The 22,078-nt window shown below is 40.3% G+C and overlaps 1 protein-coding gene across 5 annotated transcripts in view; it reads left to right on the top strand.

Annotated features, from left to right (window-relative positions):
• The window catches only part of BRSK1 (BR serine/threonine kinase 1), a 130,102-nt gene that overhangs the window by 72,722 nt on the left and 35,302 nt on the right, over positions 1-22,078 (top strand). For 4 of the 5 annotated variants that reach the window (XM_075605420.1, XM_075605419.1, XM_075605417.1 and 1 more), the window contains exons 2-7: positions 7,164-7,258; positions 8,350-8,435; positions 16,852-16,992; positions 17,262-17,378; positions 18,069-18,102; positions 21,142-21,210. In XM_075605420.1, the coding sequence (XP_075461535.1) occupies positions 7,164-7,258; positions 8,350-8,435; positions 16,852-16,992; positions 17,262-17,378; positions 18,069-18,102; positions 21,142-21,210 (542 nt within the window). Of the gene's footprint in view, positions 1-7,163; positions 7,259-8,349; positions 8,440-16,851; positions 16,993-17,261; positions 17,379-18,068; positions 18,103-21,141; positions 21,211-22,078 lie in introns of those variants that run through there. The other variant, XM_075605418.1, reaches the window with a different exon arrangement.

The raw sequence follows: 22,078 nt of genomic DNA, 5'->3' as shown, positions 1-22,078 counted from the left end.
ATAACGCCTGTTCCTGTTACAGGTTCCCATTCTGTAGCATAATCTTCTCTTCCGTTTAATGCTGCATAGCGACTCTGGGCCTATGTTTTGTTTGAAAGACACAAGTTGGTGAAGGAAGATGAATGTCAGTGACTGACCTGGGTGAACATTGTTCTCTTTATCATATCAAATGTATGCAGGTTACTATGCTATCCATTCTATCTGCATCTGCTTATCCTTATTCTTTTGAGAGCTCATGCATTTAACCCCTGTGCTGCCTGATAGATATGCATTACCTTGCAGCTCAATGCATTGCTGGCCCTATTTTACAATAAAGCACTTATTCTTTAGAATGAATATTATCTTTGTTCCTCCAATATAAACACATTATATTCCCATTTTGCAGAGAAAATACGGAACAGTAGCTGCATTGACTTCATGTTTTACATTTCAGTACTAACGGTGTAGTGAGAATTTGTTGTTCTGCTAAAAAAAGGTTTCTATTATTGACGCATTTACGTTCACATCCTTTTTTTATACTTTTATTTACTAACAATATTATTTCTTATTCTAAATTGATTGGCACTGACAGGGTAGTAATTATTCTGTGCATTGCATTTATCTCGCACTTAAAGTTTTCATGCTGATGTAGCATAGCAGAATACATTGGTTGAACAGAAGCCCATACTTTGCATTGACTGCAAAAGAATTCTGTATCGCTGGAATGCTCCATATAAAACAGTACCATTTGTATCGGGGGTATTATCTATGTCCTTTGCTTCACAGTTTGAATGGGTCTGGGCACAATGAATGTAGAACCAGTTTACAGTTATGACTCAGAATCCCTCGGCCAGGTATCTCTAGTGCTGCACCAGAGCCTGCCTCTTCCTCAAGGGGGCTGTAGATCTGGTATCACACTGCAGCTGTCCCACAGCCAAATGCAGACATAGGAAACTGGAATCCTCAAGGTCATGACTGGCTGCCTCTGCGCAAGCTCAGTCTTTCTTTCAGCTCATAAACGATTACTCCAGTGGGGATGGGATTGTTTTGCTGTGATACCAGTATGTACACAGCCTGTATGCTGCCTATATTCAGGCTTCCTTTTCTGTGGTGTTGTTCCTCTTCTGCCTCCATGGGTCACTTGTTCATTCTTCTTAAACCAGCAGTCCTTCTGAAAGTAAAGATGTTGCATTGTAATGTGCTGCTGAGTATGGTTAAACACTTTGGAGTCTATCTTATTTTATATCTGGACCGGCGCTATCACACTTTATAGAACAAGGACCTATGTACAGTATCAGGGCAATTTTGGAGTACAATTAGGTAGTTTTCACGCGAAGTCAATGTATCATAGTAATTTGCTCCAATTTTGCCCTGTCTGCCCCAGCTTGAGACCTGAGAAGTGTCAGTAGGAGGATTTGGAGTCACATGGTACACATAGGATAAGGAGTTGTACCAAATTCGGAGTCACTGTGCATCAATTGTTTTTCCTTTTACTTGCGCTGAAAAAATCCATTGCATCTGGAGTGGCTTAAGTCAAACAACGTCAGATGGAAGGAACAGTTACATATGTTACAGCTGTGCTCCCAAAAATGTCGTGGTGCAGCCAAACACTTTTCAATGCATTGATGCATAGACCTCTTTCAATTGTATAAAAGCAACCGCCAACATTAACATTTTTTTTCCAGCTTACCTAAACCGGGGTTACCACAAAGATGAACAGTTTCTCCTGACCTGTTGCCGGAACCCTCCGGTTCCTGAGTGACAAGAGATTGATTTTGTTTGTGGTTGTCTTGGAGAAGAAAACTACAAACATGGCTGTCTAAGTCAGCAAGGGAGCTGCGACGTTATCTTTCTGTTGAGTGCCGGAGGCCAGTCTATTTTGTGTCCACCCGGCAGGTATCCTTGCCTAATGGACAAAAATGTCTCATGGCTTTGGAACTGGGGGGTCCCCTATCTTGGGAGACCCCCTCCCCATTCAGGCATAAAACATATTGTAACTCCAACATAGCTACTGCTGGCTGATCCACAGTGCATCAGTCAAAACAAAGTCTGTGATGAAAGAATCACCAAATAGTCCCTATTTACTGCACTCTGTTGTATCATATAATAGAATTGGATTGCATTGTCCAAAAGATACAATGGTCTAATAGTGAATAGGTACAGACAACTAGTAGTATCAGCTCCCACAACTGTGGGTGAACGGGTATTAATAAAAGCCAGCTAATTGGCCAAAAATAATAAAACGTTATCGACGAAAGAACAGTGAAAATATTTATAGTGCTAGGGGTTAAAACGTCCCCAATTAAAAAGTGGGTGGGTGCTAGTCATATATTACTAATTATCTTAGGTATCAATAACCCCAGTTGTATATTTACTGAAGGAAACTCAAGATCGTCTATATCTGTGATAACACGAGGTAGGAACTAAAAAGATCACCTTTTTGTTTCAATGGTGTCAATATACGTATATGTCCCATAAATATCCTCAGTAGTTGTATGGAGTAGTATATATTTAGATCACGTTCAATCCAGATAGGACATACAAGTATGTGTATATCAAGTGAACATTGAGTGCTAGATATTATCAACACACACCCTAGCTATCTAGTGGAAAGGGTTCAACTAACAACAGCATATAATTCCATTTTGTATAGAGTGGAAAGAGCAGCCTTTCATACTCTGTTAACCCATAGCTGAATACACATAGATATTTGAGTCAACATACTTCATTTATCAAATGAGCATAGAGTAATAGATATTATCAACACACACCCAAGCTATCCAGTGTATAGGGTTAAAACAACACCAGCATTTAATTCCGTTTTATATAGAGTGGAAAGAGTAGCCTTTCATACTCAGTTAACCCATAGCTGAATACACAGACGTTTCACTCAAAATATACTTCAGATGGTAATCATAAAAAACCTCCATACAACCAGTTGCAGACAGATGATCAGCCCTACTTCCTCCGAGACATCAACGTAGGGACGCCATGGCCCGACGTACGTTTCGCACGGTGTGTACACGCTTCTTCACGGGAAGGAGGAGTTACATCTAACATCTAAAAATGCCCTATATACCTCAAGAGGGGGCGTAGCTACATAGTCTGTCCTATCAGCACTACGCATCAAGCGGAGGCGTGCCTAAGGTGCTCCAAGCACATAAATTAAGAAAAGTTCCTTTTGTCACAGGGAATCACTTAAACGGTAGAAGCGGCATCTATATGACCAAGCTAGATAGTATGGATGCAGTATAAGAAATAGCAAAACTTGTAGGAGCCTGCATCGCTACTGATGAGTTTGAAATCTCTTCTAAGAGTAACATACTTGGAGCAGCCCAGATGTAATAAGGGTACTGCTCTGAGTACAATCAGGTATATAGTATCTGTATACAGAATGAATATAGTTGGATATAAGGAATATAGTTGTCCAATGTAAATATTTACTGCAGCCTAGAGGATTATTTAGAGGATTTTAGGAGTATATCTACCAAACAAGCTGTTCCTATATACCAGATATACAGTATAAACAATGGAGGAGATGAAAAAATTTCCGAACTTACGCCTCAATGATGGATATAGAGCTAAATGGATAGCAGTAATTATTAATTGTCGATCTCATTGGGTTATGTGTAATAATAAGGTGCATGTATGAACACCAGAATATATGGTGTATAAGTAGTGAACTGATCGTATAAAAGGTTGTGTAGGAGTGTGCTAACCTATTTGTCCGCCCCTGAGGTCAAAACGGACATCCACATTAATAATGTAAACTATATACCTGGATCCCCTCCTGAATGTGAATAAAGTTTAAAGTGGAGGCGTATACTGTGTATAATAATACATGTGATAAAGCCTAAATCAATATAGGCAACTCATAATAATAAACCTATAGAAATGGAGAATAAATAAACCCCTCATTGAGACCTAGAGGTAAATCCATTTACACTCCTTCTGGAGGAGCCTCTTGCCCCAGTCTCCCTTTCTAGGACTCCATGGTACATGTTCGATACCAATAGACTTTAGAAAGTCGCCGTCTCCGTTATGTTCTTCCATTATGTGTCGTGCAACCGGTGTATTCAGACTATTTCGGATAGAGCCAAGATGCTCCAATATCATAGTCTTAAATTGCCGGTGGGTCTTGCCCACATACATTTTTCCACAGCAGCATACAATCAAATATATGACACTTGTGGTTGTGCAATTAATGAAGTCTCTGATAATATATGTATTTTGTTGTTGAGAGTCAGATAATTCTTTTGTAGTTGGTACCTGTCTGCAGGCTTTACATCTGCCTCATGACTATGAGCCAAGGGGTCGAGGTCCTAGCCACGTTCTTTTTGGTTTTGTTTGAAAATGACTGTGTACCAAAATGTCTTTCAAATTACGAGTTCTCCTACACGTCATATTAGGAAATGGTTTCAGGACCTTTCTTGGATCCTGATCCTCCATCACTGATCGACAGTGCACCCAAATTCCAGACACCAATAGATTGTCTTCTACTGCAGTCTTCTACCTTATGTTTGTGTTAAAGCAGCAGAACGTGAACTCTAATGGGTTTTTTTCCAAAATAAATCAGTTCTGTTGTCGTAGATAATAGTGACTGTTTAAAAAAATAAATATATATATATATATATATATATATATATACATATATATATATATATATATATATATATATATATATATATATATATATATAGAGGTATCAGTACCGTGTTAGCCAAGCTTCATCCCTATACACCAATAGGGACCACATAGTATCCACACACACTTCTAGTTGTGCTACTAACTCTCACATTTCCACACCCACCCACACCATTTATATCCACTCCCACTCCACACACACCTTTTGTATAGCACTGTACAGTATATACTGTGCGCTCTCCATTCATTTTTATTCACACTGATACACATACACACTCTTTCATCACTTGCTTTCAGGAACCTTTTGACACCTCCAGCCATAAAACACATCCACACCGGGGGAAGGACCAGAACAGATAACATTCCAATAGACACTGTTTATAGTATAGCTTTTTCTTGCTTCATTCATTGTAACATCGCCGGAAGAAGAGACCAGTGTATCTCGAAAGCTCGCACAAATAGCCACAGAACGGTATCATCTATTTATTTTTTGATTATATATATATATATATATATATATATATATATATACAGTGGTTGACAAATCACCAAAAAATCTACTCGCCACACAAAAAAATCTACTCGCCACCTAGTACCAAACGTGTGCTGCTTGGGCCAATATTTACTCGCCCGGGGGTTAAATCCACTCGCCCGGGGCGAGCAAATGTATAGGTTTGTCGAACACTGTATATATATATATATATATATATATATATATATATATATATATATATATATATATATATTTAACTCGTAATGCCTTTTTTAATGAGTTTTAAATCAGCCTTTGATTTCTATAGCAGGTTTTAACCCACCTCCCAAGCAGTGCAGGACTTTGCAACCCTTTCCTGTTTGGGATAATTTGTTGCAAGTGTTCCCAGCAGTTTGAGCTGTAAACTGTAAGGATACATTGTAGCTGCTGAGTTACACTGACTGAAGCTGCCATTCAGTTAGGCACAGAATCAGACTTTTTACAGAGTTATACCAGGAGCACCAAACAATCGCCTGCTTAGCTAAGTTCTGCTTTAAAATATGACCTCTGTGTTACGGCTTCAATAACAATATTTCTTACCCAGCGTCAAATGATTTTGGTTTTGATACCTAAGGGTTCCTCTTTTACTGAATCCTGTTCCAATATATTTATTTTAGAATTTTTTTAACTAAAGGAGCTACATTCTACAATTAGAGCCGTTTAACTGCAATTCCTTCATAACAGGGGCACAGAATATCAGAGCACTAAAGTGTACATATGTAGCCAAAAGACAGTAAAGTCATTATGTCCAATACAGCATTGGGCACTAAAAATAAAATGAAAGCAAAAACTTGGAAAATTCTACACAATACAATGGAAATAAATAACTTGCTAACAGATAAAACTGCCCATTTGTACTGTAATATAAAAAGAAACACTTCAGTTCAGCATTTAAGCCTGGATTATGCCAGGGCCAAAAACATTTGTTTAGGGATTCTGGGGAAAAAAAGTTTGAACCCCTACAACGTAATTGTATTGCTTTGCATCACAAGGCTGACACCTCTGAGCTGAGGGACTGGGTACATTCTAATACCAATCCTAGTAATAGAAAAAAATGATTCTTCAGTGACTATTGGACAAAGAGAAACTGTCAATGGAAATATTGCTGTACATGAGCTTTGAGCAATGCATGTCACGTTCTTGGTTCCTAAGAATGTGGTGTGTGTGTGTATTTAAAAAAATACATATATATATATACTTTTATATATATATATATATATATATATATATATATATATATATATATCGATAGATGGATAGATAGATAGATAGATAGATAGATAGATAGGAAGCACAAGCTCCATAGCATAACTGTTATATAACTAATTAAAGGGTTAAAAAGAGACATTCACCAGGACTAGCACTCACACGGGTTGACTGGTGACTCTCTTTTTAACCCTTTAATATATTGTATAACAGAGCTATGTTGAGGAGCTTGCACCTCTTTCTCTGTTTTCTTTGTACGTATCCATGTGATTTGGCTGTATCACTAAGAAGCTGCAGTTAACTCCATAAGGATCTTCGTTCCGGAATTGGACTTCTCGTTCACTGAACATTACTGGAACTGGTTTGGGACACTGTTGTCATTGCCATTGGTTAAATCTAATCACAATATATGTACTTTTCTACCTTCAACATTATTTCACTTTCTACACCATTTTATTTTATTTTATTCATGATTAGTGCACCAGTTCACTCAATCACATACTGTATAGCACATTTGTACAGCGCTACCCAATTGTTTTTGATATAACTTTGATATATATTTATATATATTATATCACACCCTGCAAATAATCCCGTTTACACGGTCATCATATTTGGGGCTTGTGAATAAAAAAATATTTAAAAATGTGTTTTAATATTGGTTTTGTTGATTTAGCCAAGATACAGTTGGATGAGTTTGTTGATATCCAGCAGTGATCGCCGAGGTACCATACAGTACCATTTGCCACAGAGGCAAATGACTCCACGCAGTACTGAAGATCTCTGTGTCTCTCCATTACAGGTTTGGTTAAACTAGGAGTTCACTGCATAACGGGACAGAAAGTGGCAATAAAGATTGTAAATCGAGAAAAGCTCTCTGAATCTGTCCTAATGAAGGTAAGGGAAGTAATGAAGCAGTAATACTGTACAAGGCATATACGCTGCGTTTTACATAATATACTGCAAATACTGTGCTGTAAACATCACCAAGAATTCTTCACATCTGGCAAATCTGTAGCAATATTGTATTTGCTTAAATCCAAGTCCTTTAGGAGTAATTATATATTGCACATCTTTCCTCTATGACTGTCACACATGATAACATATGTATTTTGAATTTGCATTATATAGCATTGCTAGTGTATGCAGCGCTGTACATAGAACTTTGCAGAAGCAATTTTAAGTTCTAACATTTTGTGAAGCACCCGACTGTCTGGAAGTGACATATTGTAAATGATGAGATGAATAAATATAGTAAAGTTATTGGGCCACATTTAATAAGAGCTATTCCATAAGACCCTTCTATGCTGGACGACACCTTATGGACCCTTATTGTATGTATGTATGTATGTATATCTATTTATATACTGTAGCGCCTACAGCTGTACTCTGCACTTTACAAAAGAGACAGTACAGTATAGGAAATTATAATACAATAAGTGCACCAAACAAAGTCAGACAATAGGAAAGGAAATCCCTGCCCCGTAGAGATTACAATCTAAGTGGTATATTGGGAGACTTACAGAGACAGCCGGTGAGGGAATAAGAGCAGTAGATGGCAGCGCTTGGCCACAATGTTTGGTAGGAAACTGTGGGTGTGGGACAGTAACCAGTTCAAGTGAATGGGCCATGAAAGGGTCATATTTCCTAAACGGTGTTACATTAGACACATTTCGGTGCCAGAAGACACCTCTTAGTCCATTCACATGAATTGGCTGTAAAGGGCCGTATTTAGTAAGCCACGATTTCAAGTCTCATAGCACGGCTCAGTAAATATTGCTCACTATATACTAAGACAACAGCAGAGCAGTGCAACCAGTTACTCGCTGCTCACTATTTTTAAGTGGGTATTTAATACCTGCAAATAAAGGCAATCTGTACGTAACAACGGGGTGAACAGTTGTACATTCATTGCTGCTTAAACTTTCTAAATGTTTTTTGCATATTCTTTTCCCCCTAACATCTATACTTCAATTGCTTTCCTGCAGGTGGAAAGAGAGATTGCTATCCTCAAGCTGATTGAACATCCCCACGTTCTCAAGCTGCACGATGTCTATGAGAATAAGAAATATTTGTAGGTATTTACAGACTTTCCCTTGCTTCCACCTGCCTGCGGAGCTTTGGGCCTCTGTATTTGCTAGCATGGTACTGTAGTTGCATGCATTGTTTGTGCTATAGGCCTTGCTGCGTAATCGGGATGTTATGTACATTACGAACATCTTGCTGTGAATGCTTTTGTGGGTTACCTGATCTGTTATAAAGAAGTATAAGAACTGTTTGATCTCTTGTGTACGGCTTGCATGACTTGTTCAAAATGCCTTTAACAGCATGAACATTTATTAAACTAGATTGCCAAAAATTATCAATGTTGAACATAACGTTTATATTTATTTATTATAAAATGTTTTACCAGGAAGTAATACATTGAGAGTTACCTCTCGTTTTCAAGTATGTCCTGGGCACAGAGTTATACTGTACAATACATGGTTACATTAAATAAACAGAGGTTATACAGTCAATTCACAGACATTTCATGGTCAGTTAGAGTTGGACAATTGGGTGCAGGAGATAGAAGGGTTGGGGAGTTTCAGATTGAAATACAGCAATTTTAACACCAACAAACATCAGTGAACAGCAGCATAATGGCTTTGATATGGCTATAAAAGGACCAAGTACTGTATGTATGGAAATAAAATATTGGTAGAAGTTCAAATACCCTTAATGTGTTTAAAGACCCAATTCTTGGGATATTACGTTTATTTTATATTATTTTATATCATCTGAGCACAAATGCATTGGATAGATTAGATGGAGGTTCCTATTGGTTTGGCCAAGTCCTTTGCATCAAAATTAATTTGGTTGAAGTGCTGTAGTGCAAGTTGTGTCATTTTTAGGCTTTGGGACATGTGAGTGATATTCCAGGGATAATATGGATATATCAGTAAATGTCACGGTGGTGGCTATATTGGGAGCAGTATTAGAGAACAGTGTGTCAGAGGCGTTTTGGATCAGGAAGCTTTCTTGTGGAAAATGTGGTCAGGATAAAAACACACCTTCTTTAGCACGGGGCAGGAAGAAATCTCCAGTTTTATACGCATTCTACATATTACCTATTGCAGTTTGGCTGAGTTACCTAAACATGGCACAGTGCACAATATGGGAGGCACGGAGGAATGTAGGTATGGTCAGATGAGATCATGAAGAGGCATTTAACAAGCAGAGAGATGTATGCACATATACATGTGGAGCAATATATTTCCATCATAGCAATAAGCACATATATCAATTGTAACATATGTAATGCATGTATTTTTTATTTTTTACATTTGCTGCTGATGTTTATAACATCACAGACTTGGATATTTCAATCAGTGCAAAGAAAGAGAAAATTAAAGCTTTGGGAGGGGGGGGGGGGGGGGTTTAGACGAAACAACAAACTTTGTTACTATATGTTGCATAACCATTTAGTACCCAGTAAACCATCCCCTAACTCAGGGGTGGGCAACTCCAGTCACCAAGGGCCACAAAACAGGTCAGATTTTCAGGATATCCCTGCTTCAGCACAGGTGGCTCAGTCAGGGGCTGAGTTGAAGACTTGAGTATTTAGAATATTCTAAAAACCTGACCTGTTAGTGGACCTTGAGGACTGGAGTTGGCCACTCCTGCTCCAACTCCTCCATACATGCTTTCTGAAGTGAGTGGTGTTGAGTTAACACCAAGCACCTTCATACATCAACCTGAAGTGATGCAACACTGAGTTCACTATTCCTATCAATTAAACAGCAAAACAATGATTTGCGTTTACACTTGATGCAGTCCTAAAAAACTACAAAAAATCACATTCTGTTTTAAAATTATTCTGCATGGATGTTCTAACATTTACACCTAATACTTAATACTTGCCGATGCTCACAATGGTATTCTAACTGTAAGTTGCACAATGGTGAATTGAAGCTGTTCTATTTGCAGCATTTGCCACTGTGTGACATTCATGTTCCTGGAGCAGGTGGCAATACTCCAGCTGTACAAATCCTATGAATAAGCCGTGGAGACGTTATCCCGAGTCTTTAGAAAGGTTTTATACAGTACTTGCATGACCTTTTGATAAATTGCAATATATAAAATGTAGCTGTTATTACCATGTTGCATAGCTTTGGTCAATAGAGGAAGACACTTATTTTTTATATCTGCATTTCTCTTGAAACTGGTAGCTGGATTGCAGTATAAGCAGGGTCATCAACAGAAATCGTGGGGCCCAGGACAAAAATTTTAAGCAGGGTCCCCCCCACCCCCCCACCGTGTTGGCGGTATTGCGAGCTTCCCCCCCATTTCACACCTCACGATCCCCCTCTCTTCCCCCCCATCTTCCCATGTAATTCTCTCCCTTCCGTCTCACCCCCTCTCACTCTCCCACCTCGCGTGTATTTCTCTCCCTTGCATCTCACTCTTACTCCCTCTTTTCCTCACTCTCCTCTCCCTCCGTCAATTACCCCACACTCACACATTCCCTCCCCCCTCAAACAATTCCACCCACAAGATATATATCAAAAAACTTCCCACCCCCCAATGCAAAAAACTTTCCACCCCCAAATACATACAAAAAAATCCCCACCCCCAAATATACACAACCTCCCCCACCCCCCAAATGCATACAAAACCCCACATACCCAATACATATAACAAAAACAATACATATACTGTAACCCCCCCATACGTACATACATACATACATACATACATATACAGTATATACTGTACTGTACACACATATCATATAAAAAAACAACCCTCCCCAATACATATAAAAAAATACCACAACCCATATAAAATTCCCCTAAGCCCCCAATACATATAAAAATTCCCCTAAGCCCCCCAATACATATAAAAATTCCCCTAAGCCCCCCAATACATATAAAAATTCCCCTAAGCCCCCGAATACATATAAAAATACCCCCAAGCCCCAATACATATAAAAAAGACCCCCGCATACATATTAAAAACACTCCCACTGCCCCAATACATATTAAAAAGACCCCCGCCTCCCCAATACATATTTTATAAAAGCTCACTCCCAATACATATAAAAAAAAAACTCCCAACCCCCCAATACATATTAAAAAGACCCCCACAATACATATAGAAAAAAGCCTTACTTTGTGGATGATCAGGCCGGGTCCAGTGGATGTGGGGGCCCGGTAGCCGGCACTGCATGTTGGGCTCGACCTCTGGTCAGGCCCGGCTGCCGGTGATCTCGCGGCCGGACCCTGACTCTCCCCACAGCAGCAGCCTGCATGCCTCTATCCCTCTGTTCCACGCCGAGCTTCCGACAGGCCTCCCTCTCATGCCGTTGCGTGCCGGAAGCAGAGAGCGCTGACTTCAGAATGCTTCCGGCGCGCTGACGTTAGAGAGGCTCATCTACGTGGGACAGAGGGATAGAGTCATGCGGGCTGCTGCTAAGGGAGAGCCGCGAGAGGACCGGCAGACGAGACTGGCCTGAGGTCGGGCCCAACTTGCAGTGCTGGCTGGGCTTCCCCCCGACTCACCGGTCCCGGGACGCCAACCCCGGCAGACCCAACCTGTTGGCGGCCCGAGTATAAGTAAGGCAGTCATTGCAGTGAAAATGCTGAATAATAAATCAATATACTAAGACTCCAACTATTTCCAAACACACTGTATTTGATATTAAAGGTACCTCCAATAGGTCACTGTCATGCGTCCATTTATATTCATGTACAACTTTGCTATAAATATTGTAATTATCAATACAGGCATGTGCTGTACACAGCCCCATATATGAGGGTACTACAGTATACATTGCCACAGGGTGTGTGTTGTGGGTTGAACTTCCATTCAGTGAGTGGTTTATTACACAATTTGTTGTTGGATTCTATTTATTGAGTTTTCCTATTCCAAGTAACACATTTGTTAACTGATATGTTTATTCCATTCACAATGCAGGCATTATTTCTAGTCTGAGAAAGCAGAATATTTTGCTTACACTCACATCTCAAGTTATCGTTGTGTATGGATTGTCCAGAGCAGTAATTGGCAAAAGGGTTCATTGGGCATTAAAATGCTGGTGTTAGGGTTTTGGTGGTTATTGGTAAGCGAGTAGAATGGATTCCTATAATGAGCATACCATGTTATGCCAAAGTCTGTAGGAGAACGTTGTGTGATGCTGAGCACTGAAGGATCATTTAAGACTTAACTCAATACTGAGTGTACTTAATGTCAAAGGTTTTACAAGACAAGAGGAATAAGGGTGCTGTTGACTAAAGGACCTAAAATAAATGAAAGCCTTGTGTAATGAGGGTTCTCTATACTGAAGAGGTCTAAAGGAGAGTTCCATAATGAGGATGCTGTGTGCTATAAGGTGTAGACTAGAGGATAGATCTGTTATGAGAATAAGCTATACTGAAACATCAGAATGAGAGCTTTTTAACAAGCGTGGTATGTCTTTAAGGATGGCTAGATTTGACAGGAATACGATGAACTAGAGGCCTCATCTTTTTCCCATTGAATTTCTATGTATACATGTGTAAAATCATTCATTGTGTGCCAGGCATTTCCCAACAGTGTTATTAATGCCTAGCATCTGATAATCCTCATATGATGGATGTTCTCACTTTCTTGGCATGACAACAACAGGTTAATGTGATAATCACACAATCCAATGTCCAGGGGCAGCCTGTGGACAAGACCTGGATTTTCCTTAATCCTCACTGAGGAAACTCTGAAACAGAAATCTCAGCTTTCACTATTGTTGCTGTATTTCAAAGATCATAAGGACAGTGTTTTATTTTACTTCTAGGTCGAAATAGACAGCTTAGGCAGTACAGAACAGCCCGTCTATTTGTCTTTTTTAATTGAAATGTCTTTAGATCACTCAAAACATAAAGCAAGGTCAGGATGATTAATTTCACCATTCACATCAGGGAAGGCACCACTATCACTAACAGCCCCTAGGTGAGAGGCGTGGGTTCAAAGGGGTGTTTCTCTTTAATAAGGTCTCTTTAATTGTTTGGACACCATCCGTTCATACTGAGTAATGTGTTGAATATATAAAAAATGTAACTTCCTCCTTCCCTCATTGTAATAGGTTATTCCTGTTCATATTTGGAAGGATCAGGTTTAGTGGTAAGAATCCACGGGGAGAGTGTGTAGTGCAAAATCACCTGGGGTTATCGCAGGTAGCTGGAGCCAGGAATCTAGATCTGTGGTGCAATGGTAGCAGAAAATCCAGGGAGGAGCAGGTAGGTGGGGTCGGCGATCCAAGGTCAGGGCAGGCAGCAAACAGAAGAATAGTAAATCAAGCCAAAGGTCAGAACAGGGAGCAGGGAGCAGGCAGCAGAGTAGAGGACTAGCCAGATGTGGTACCAAGTCTTTTGAATAGTCAATAGAAAAGCAGGGATCTTCCAAGTAGCAGTGCAACAGGATAACCTGCCTCCAGGCAAGCAAACTTGTTGTGAAGCACTGGAGAACAGGACAGGTGTCTTCTTATAGGCCATGGAAAGACATATGATGCAATCAGCACAGCTACCTGGAAGGAAGCAGTCCCTCTACGTGGGTCCTGACATTACCTCCTCCTCTATGGGGATGAACGTGGGTTGGTTTCAGAGGATACCGCGGGCATGAAATTACTTGACCAAGCGCGGAGTATGCACTTGAGTAGATGGTTCTGAGGACAGCTCTTCCGGACTGTAGCACCTTGAATCTATTAGGTAGAACAGATGTCTGCCAACTCTTTTCACGTCACAGCCTGGACCTCGAACTCATTGTTGTCCTTGAATTTTAACAGAGGTCGGGGATCTCCAGACTCTATTAGGAAAGGCATTTGCAATGGCGAGTTTCAACAAGGATACATGAAATACCGGGTGTATTCCCCAGGAAGCTGGTAATGGAGATGATAGGCCACAGCATTATTCTTCTGAGTGACTGAGAATGGTCCTATAAACTGAAGATCAAACTTATTTGGGGTGTTTTTCAAAAGAAGGTCCTGGGTGGACAGCCATATTCGATCATCCAGTTGATACACAGGAGCGGGCGACTGATGACGATCCACAAACTTCTAAGTGGCAGCAAGAAGATGCTTTGGCTAAAGGGTTAAACTAAATTACCCTTTTCCGAGAGAATATATAGGTATTGCACTGTGTATTTTTGTCACATTGGAAGTAGCTTTGGGCATCTTTGTTTGTTTTTTGTTGTATGGTGAAGAAATGTTTGCATATTTGGACTGAGGCCAGTACATGTGAAGCAGATAGAACCAATTCGGAAGATATCAGTAATGTCGTAGGTGGATCTTTACATGAAGGTCCATCTGCTTCTCTTTTCTTCTTTCCTAGTGTGTAAGATGCATTGAATCGGGAACAGTATAAGGCCCAGGGAGCCAGACGTTGATTGGTACAGCAGGCAGTCTGTAAATGTGGGAAGTTCTTCTTATTACTAGAGAAAATGATAATATCATCGAGATGTGCTACAAGGAACAGATCTAAAATGTCCTGAAAGATATCGTTAACGAACTGCTGAAAGGCAGCAGGATCATTGCAAAGACCAAAGGGCGTAACCCGATATTCAAAGTGTCCAAACCATGGTTAGAAAGCTGTTTTCCATTAATCACCAGCCCATATGCGAATGAAGTTATTGGCCCCACAAAGATCCAATTTAGTAAAGCGTCCTTTACTTCTTACAGCAGTTCCTGGAATTAGCGGTAGTGGATATCCGTTCTTGATGGTGATCTTGTTCAGAGCACAGTAGCCTGGTATACACGGTCTCAAGGTTCCCTCTTTCGTTAGGAGCAAAAAATAGGAGTTTCTCAGTGGGAGATTGTAACAGGGACTTATCCCTGTTTAAATAAAGCAGCCTCAGAGCTCTGAGAATCCAGCAGAGCGATAGTTCATTGCAGCCACTCAATAAACTAGTTTCCACCTGGACTAATGAGAGCTCTGCAAAAAGCCTCATGTGAGACACAGGAGAGCGATTCCTTAGCTCACATTTGGGCTGATAGGAGAGCAGAGAAGCCTGAACACAAAGGTGTGCTGAGATCAAGACACCCAGAGACCTATATTTCCTGGACACAGAGGACCAAGGAACCTGCCAGAGGCTGACATGGAGGGACACCTGCTTAAGGTACTTCCTGAGACTTTGGGGTCTGAGGCTGGTAATGGGAATATCCATCCAGTCCTGCAGATAGGGTCTGGGGAAGTAAGTTAGCCCTTACAAAGATATAGGGGTTTGTTATTTTGTTGTTTTTGTATGTTTTGCCTGGATAAAGGAACAGGCTCTATAAAGCCAAGATATTATTTCACACAAATCAGCCTCCATTATATGTACCTCTGCAGACATCTCTTACAGAGACTTAGATGGACTAATAAACCCCTTTTCCAGGTTTTGCTTTATGTATTGTTGTAATACTTTGGTCTCTGGACTGGACAGCGGATAAATAGGCCCAAAGGGAATAGTAGCACCAGGTGTCAGATCAATAGGACAGTCATATGCACGATGCAGAAGTAACGTTTCAGCATCCTTTGGGTCAAATGCACCCCGAAAGTCAAAATATTTAGGGGGCAGCAAGTTTGTTACAACCTTATCTTGAATCGAACAGGAAACTTTCCATACAGTATCAAGGGGTGCTGAAATAGGTCTGCATGGAAAACAATTCTGAACACAGTAGGTAGAAGAAAAAACAAAGGGTTCAAACAAAACAGTCAATAATAGTGTTACGCAACCTAAGCCATAGCAAGTCAAGAATGACAGTGAAATTAGGAGCCGAGATTACACCCAAAGAAATGTACTCAGTGATCATGGGAGGCCAGGAGGAGTGGAATCATTTGCATCGTAATGGGTCCAGATTTTAATTGAGATCCATTTATTGACTTCACCGGTGCCGCTTCAATTTTCTTTAATGGCAGAATGTGATGTTCTTGTACATAATGTTCATCAACATTTTCCGATGTGCCTGAATCATATGAGGCATCTAATTGACAAGGAGACAGACCTGGGCGATGTAACATCACCGATAACGTAAAAAGCGAAAGGTAGCCACTTTCTCACAGGAAGCTTGACCGGATGTAGCCACTTTTGGGGTAGAGTCATAATAAAAAGCAAGAACACAAACTTTTTACCCCCTAAAAACAGCTAAAAGACAAAAGCAGGAATTTACTATAACAGCAATGTGGGTTATCGCACCCTGATCAAAAATTCACTGTCATTTACAGTAAGTCCATGGTAGTTATTGCCGGATCAGAGTGCAGTACCCCTTGGAGCTCCTTATTTACGCTTTGGTTTGATTGACTTCTTTCACTTTGTTGTGCCCTCTCAGTTCTCCTACTTTTAAGAAGTATTTAACAGTTTAAGACTTCTCAATCACATAATGATTCTCAATCACTTTCTGTCTGAATAGTGAATAATATTGCTCCGTGATTGAGTAAGAAGTACCAGAAATGTGAGCTTTTTCTGCTTATAATCTCAATGTCCTCTTCCAATTCTTTCAGATATTTGGTGCTCGAACATGTTTCCGGTGGAGAACTTTTTGACTACTTGGTTAAAAAGGGCCGGCTAACTCCAAAGGAGGCTCGCAAATTCTTCCGACAAATCATATCCGCTCTGGATTTCTGTCACAGTTACTCCATATGGTAAGTAAGAATTGTTGTTACTCTAAGAGCCGGACAATGACGTACATCGAGTTGTTCAGCGTAGTGTTGGGTAAAGATGGAAATGAAGCAGTTAGGATCCAGCATTTTGATCTGGAGCAAGGAGCATTGATGAACAAACGTTAATTTGTTCATCACAGGGCAGATGGGAAAATTCATTTGTCGGGTTGATCAGAAACGGAAGAGCGGAAAAGACTGATTGTATCCAACTCCTCTTATGCTTCTGTGTTTCTCTTTTCAACCATGGTCAGCCACAGAGACCTGAAGCCTGAGAATTTATTGTTAGATGAAAAAAACAACATCCGGATAGCGGATTTTGGAATGGCGTCACTGCAGGTCGGCGACAGTTTACTTGAGACCAGCTGTGGGTGAGTAACTATAGAATTCATGGATTTTTTTGGGGAAGAGTGAAGAATTCCCTGAAGTATTATAAATGTAGGACATATTTCGCTAAATATTCTAGTTTTCCTTCTTTTTATAGAAAATGTAATTTCCTTAGGTATACCTGGTACAACTTTGCATCACTGTACATCAGGGGTGGCCAACTCCAGTCCTCAAGAGCTACCAGCAAGTCAGGTTTTCAGGCTATCCCTGCTTCAGCACAGGTGGCCCAATCAGTGGCTCAGCCGAAGACTGCACCACCTGTGCTGAAGCAGGGATTTCCCGAAAACCTGACTTGTTGGTAGCTCTTGAGGACAGGAGTTGGCTTCCCATGCTATACATTATGTTCTGTCTACTGCTATGTACATAACCATATATTTTCTGCGTTCAGCACCCTCATAGTTTGCCCACAGTATATGCTTCAAACTCTAAAGGAGAGAGAGAGTGTGTGTGTGTGTGTGTGTGTGTGTGTGTGTGTGTGTGTGTGTGTGTGTGTGTGTGTGTGTGTGTGTGTGTGTGTGTGTGTGTGTGTGTGTGTGTGTGTGTGTGAAATATTCAGATAAAGAAAACAATCTGATTAACACAGTTCTTCACTTTATCCTCCAGTTAACTTCCTTATTCTTTCTCTGTCTTTCCCTTTCCCGCTTTCATTTCACGTCTTACTCCTTTGTGCCCAGGTCTCCTCACTATGCATGTCCAGAGGTGATCAAGGTAAGTCTAACTCCCCTCCACCTTTGCTATGGTATTCCATTCTTCTCTAATCTTCCTTACTAAAGTGTCAAAGTCACCACATCTGCTTCATTTGATTCTACAGTAAGTGTGTAAAGGTTGACACACACTGGGCATGGAGATCAACTGTTATCATCTAATGTTGGACTATTTCACTGCAGCATTAGCACCGGTTCTCGTTCATTTTTGTATTGTTTTTTTATATACTGTAAAGAATGGTTTGTGTTGCAACATGAGAGGGGGGATTTTAAGTGGTCATATGCTGTGCTCCCAGCAGTGAATGATATATAGAGTAAAGGAGACTTTCCAGGCTTCATGGTGACATACAACCTGACACCATACGGCATAAGGGCAACAGTGATTTGAAATGCAGTGACATACTGACTTGACACATCGCTGAAGGCATGTGGCATATTGTTGTAGGTATGCAGAGGCAAGCTCTTGCTCTTCTAAGAATGGAGCGTCACTGCATCCAGAGAGCATGTAGGAGGCTGAGTCTTCCTGACAGTCTGAGGATGCCGGTAGAGACATCTCTGGTTCGTTTTAGTTGCAACAGATCTGACATACGTGGACTTGTATGTATGCATGCTAAATAAAGCAGCATGCACTCTATTTCATTCTTACGTGGCGTCACAACTAAAGGAGTGACCGACCCATTCAATTGGAAATTAAATTGTGAAAAATAAAGCAGAAATCAATATTAACAACAGAGAAACGATCCATTGCACTGGCTTTATGCAAGGGGGCACTGTGTGCATGTGTATATATGAAAAGCAGCCTAATATTGACCTGCTTGTAGTGGGGGTGGGGAGGGGGGGTGGGCTGGGGTGAGGGACAGAACTGAGCGAGACTGCCACTGGGTAAAAACTGCCGAAAAAGTTAATACTAAATGTTTTCAGGGAACATCACTAAAATCTTTGGGGATCGCTGATGACCCAGGACCAGTTTGAGATCCTCCGAAGTATCCCATTTTTTTATTTTAATTTTTTAAATAGTGTGTATACGTTGATGCCACTAACAGCCCACATGCTGCCAATGGATGGCCTCTTTGTTGTATATATTAGTTGTATGCTATAACGTTTTACGTTTTTTGTGTGTATTGAAATGCTCGAATTACTATTTTCTTATGCCCTCCATTATATGGTACTAATGCTGTTCAATAAATGAGGGTTTTAATATTCTATGATTCAATGTCCTTCTTGTTAGCTTTAGTTGCATAAAACTAATATAGAAGAACAATCAGACACATTGAATTCCTGCCCACAATCCCAAATCATGGCTTCTGTTATGGCATTGGCAGTGGGTCCCAGACTTTGTCCTCCTCCTTCAGAGGCTGTTGGTTCTCCTTGTCAGCTACCACACAGCTAGATATAAAATGACAATATTACATCATTTAAACAGGTATTGACACTTGGATCTGCATACCTATTGGCACTGCTTCATATGTCCATTAGAGCAGTTGATTTTCTGATGATGCCCATGTTGGTGCATGCTCGTTAATACTTTCGTTTGAACAATTTTTTAGCTGAAACTATTGTTCATATTATTTTCTGAGATTATCTCAATATCACCTTTTGGCAGTTTAGTTGAGAAACCTGGTTGATTTTCTGACTCTGGTTTAGGTCATCTTTATAAGTAGAAGATAGACAGGGTAACATTTAACTGGGCAAAGAAAACTTGGGCGCAAACTCCAATAACGGCAAGATGTGTATATAGAGAATAAAGTTGGCAGATATTACCTTATATAATTCCCCTAAATGGTCGCCAATGTTGGAGACATATGAGAAAACGGGCTCCTGCAGCTCAACCCCACTAGGATCACTCCAGGATCCTTGGAAATAGGTATAGAAAAGCCAAATAGGGGAGCACAGAATAAATAAATGAATAGAAATTATACACTGTGTGTACAAAGATTTTTGTAGCCAACGGTGGATTGGCTAATGAATTAACCACCCCACCACAAGCACAAAGACGTGCACAAGGGTTAAATACCACAGTCAATGCACTTCCTTTCAGTGGTTGACAAATCACCAAAAAATGTACTCGCCACACAAAAAAATCTACTCGCCACCTAGTACCAAACGTGTGCTGCTTGGGCCAATATTTACTCGCCCGGGGTTTAAATCCACTCGCCCGGGGCGAGCAAATGTATAGGTTTGTCGAACACTGGCAATGGGAAAGGAGGGATGTGGGAATAATACTATAAATATCTCTACTTACACGGCCATGTGTCAGCAGTAAGTGCATCAAAGGTTTCTTTATCTTTAACCCTCTGCTCAGTCGGCGCCTTCGTGGTGGTTCCCACTGATCCCCCAGTGGGTGTAGATAATAGGACCCCCTCATCGTAGGATGTACTCCCGCAATTAATTGCAAGGCATGAAAAGTGTGTCAGGTTAAAACTCAAAGTATTTAATAACAAAATGAATAATCCACACTCACATAGCTAAAACGTCCTAGGCGGCGACTGCAAAGTCCGAACACACTGCGGCAGCAAAGTGTCCCCGGTACACAGTCTTGGGGCACAACGGAAGCGCAGACCAGACGGACTGCTACGGTGGCCTCCTTAGATCAAGCAGCCAGAAGGCTGAACTGTCACAAAACCGCCAAAATAGATATTCAGTACACCACATATAACCATGTACACAACACACAATGTGCAATTGCTAAGCTTGCACTTACCTTACAATGTCATACTGTAGTTAAATCTCATCAAACGTCACAATATTCCATTACGGAACCTACATGCAAGTTAATGTGTCTAATGGTTACAAAAGCTTTGATCTTAAAATGCCACATTGTTAAATCTGAATCAATCTAGCAATGATCAAAAAGGAAAATCCCCATCCAATTTACAATGTCCCCTAGCTAAATGTGTAGCATAATAACTAGAGCAGAAGTAGCTTGGCAGTGTACCATTATTAAACTATCCCCCGTCATACAGTGAAGAAGTAACGGGAAAAAATAAACATTAACACACAACAGATGACTAAAGGAAATCACAGCGTGTTTTGTTTTTTTTAGGGGGAGAAGTACGATGGGCGTCGGGCTGATGTATGGAGCTGCGGAGTCATTCTGTTTGCGCTTTTAGTGGTATGACGCCTCACTCTACTCCGTAGCATAGAAAAAGATAACAGCAATTTAATTTTTATTTTCCTTATTTTGTGTATTATAATGTTTTGGATTGATTGGGTGTGCATTTAAAGCAGATTAGTAATGACCACCATAAAATACCATTTAATGGCCAACAGTGTCTCCTGAGTAGGAAAGCTGAATATAATTTTTTTTAGCAGTGCAAAAATATAATGTATAAATTTATGTTTAGGCAGTAGTATACTTTATGGGCTAAATATTAAAAGTAGTGGGATATTAGTACACTTGTGGGTTGATATCTACCACATCACAAAGACCATTCCATAACCATGGATTAGGTTCTAAAAATAAATTAGGGTTGCTATAGATAATCAATTATGTGGTTTAATTATGGTTTGCAGAAGGTGTTAATAAGAGCCCAGTGACTCCCTCTTGTCTACATCCTTCACTATTTATTATCTGTGACTATTTATCCTTTAAATTACGCCATGAAAGGGCTTGTAGGGTGTCTTCCAGCAGCAGAAGCAGTCTTGCGGAATAGCACCACTTAGTAAATATGGGCCAAAATGGTCTTAGAAGGCTCAGTATTAGAGCCAAACATCTGCTGATAATCCAGTATATCTATGTTCATGCACTTTATCTACCTGCAACTGTGCTAAGATCATACATTTAAACTTGCCTTCAATGCAATGGTGTTACCCTTCTATTCCTATACACTTAACTTATTCCAGTGATCTCCGTTGGGTTACCTAGAAATGGTTTGTCTCCGTATACTGGAATTTCCCCTAATATCCAGGTAGATAAAAAAAAATCCTCTTATCTTCCGGGTGAGAAGTTATGAGAAATATTTGGATGACAGGACAGTAGA

This window comes from Ascaphus truei, chromosome 6 (genome assembly GCF_040206685.1).
Source record: "Ascaphus truei isolate aAscTru1 chromosome 6, aAscTru1.hap1, whole genome shotgun sequence".
NCBI classification, from domain to species: Eukaryota; Metazoa; Chordata; class Amphibia; order Anura; family Ascaphidae; genus Ascaphus; species Ascaphus truei.
Note: the sequence above shows the minus strand (reverse complement) of the source record. Positions and strands in the feature narration are given on the sequence as shown.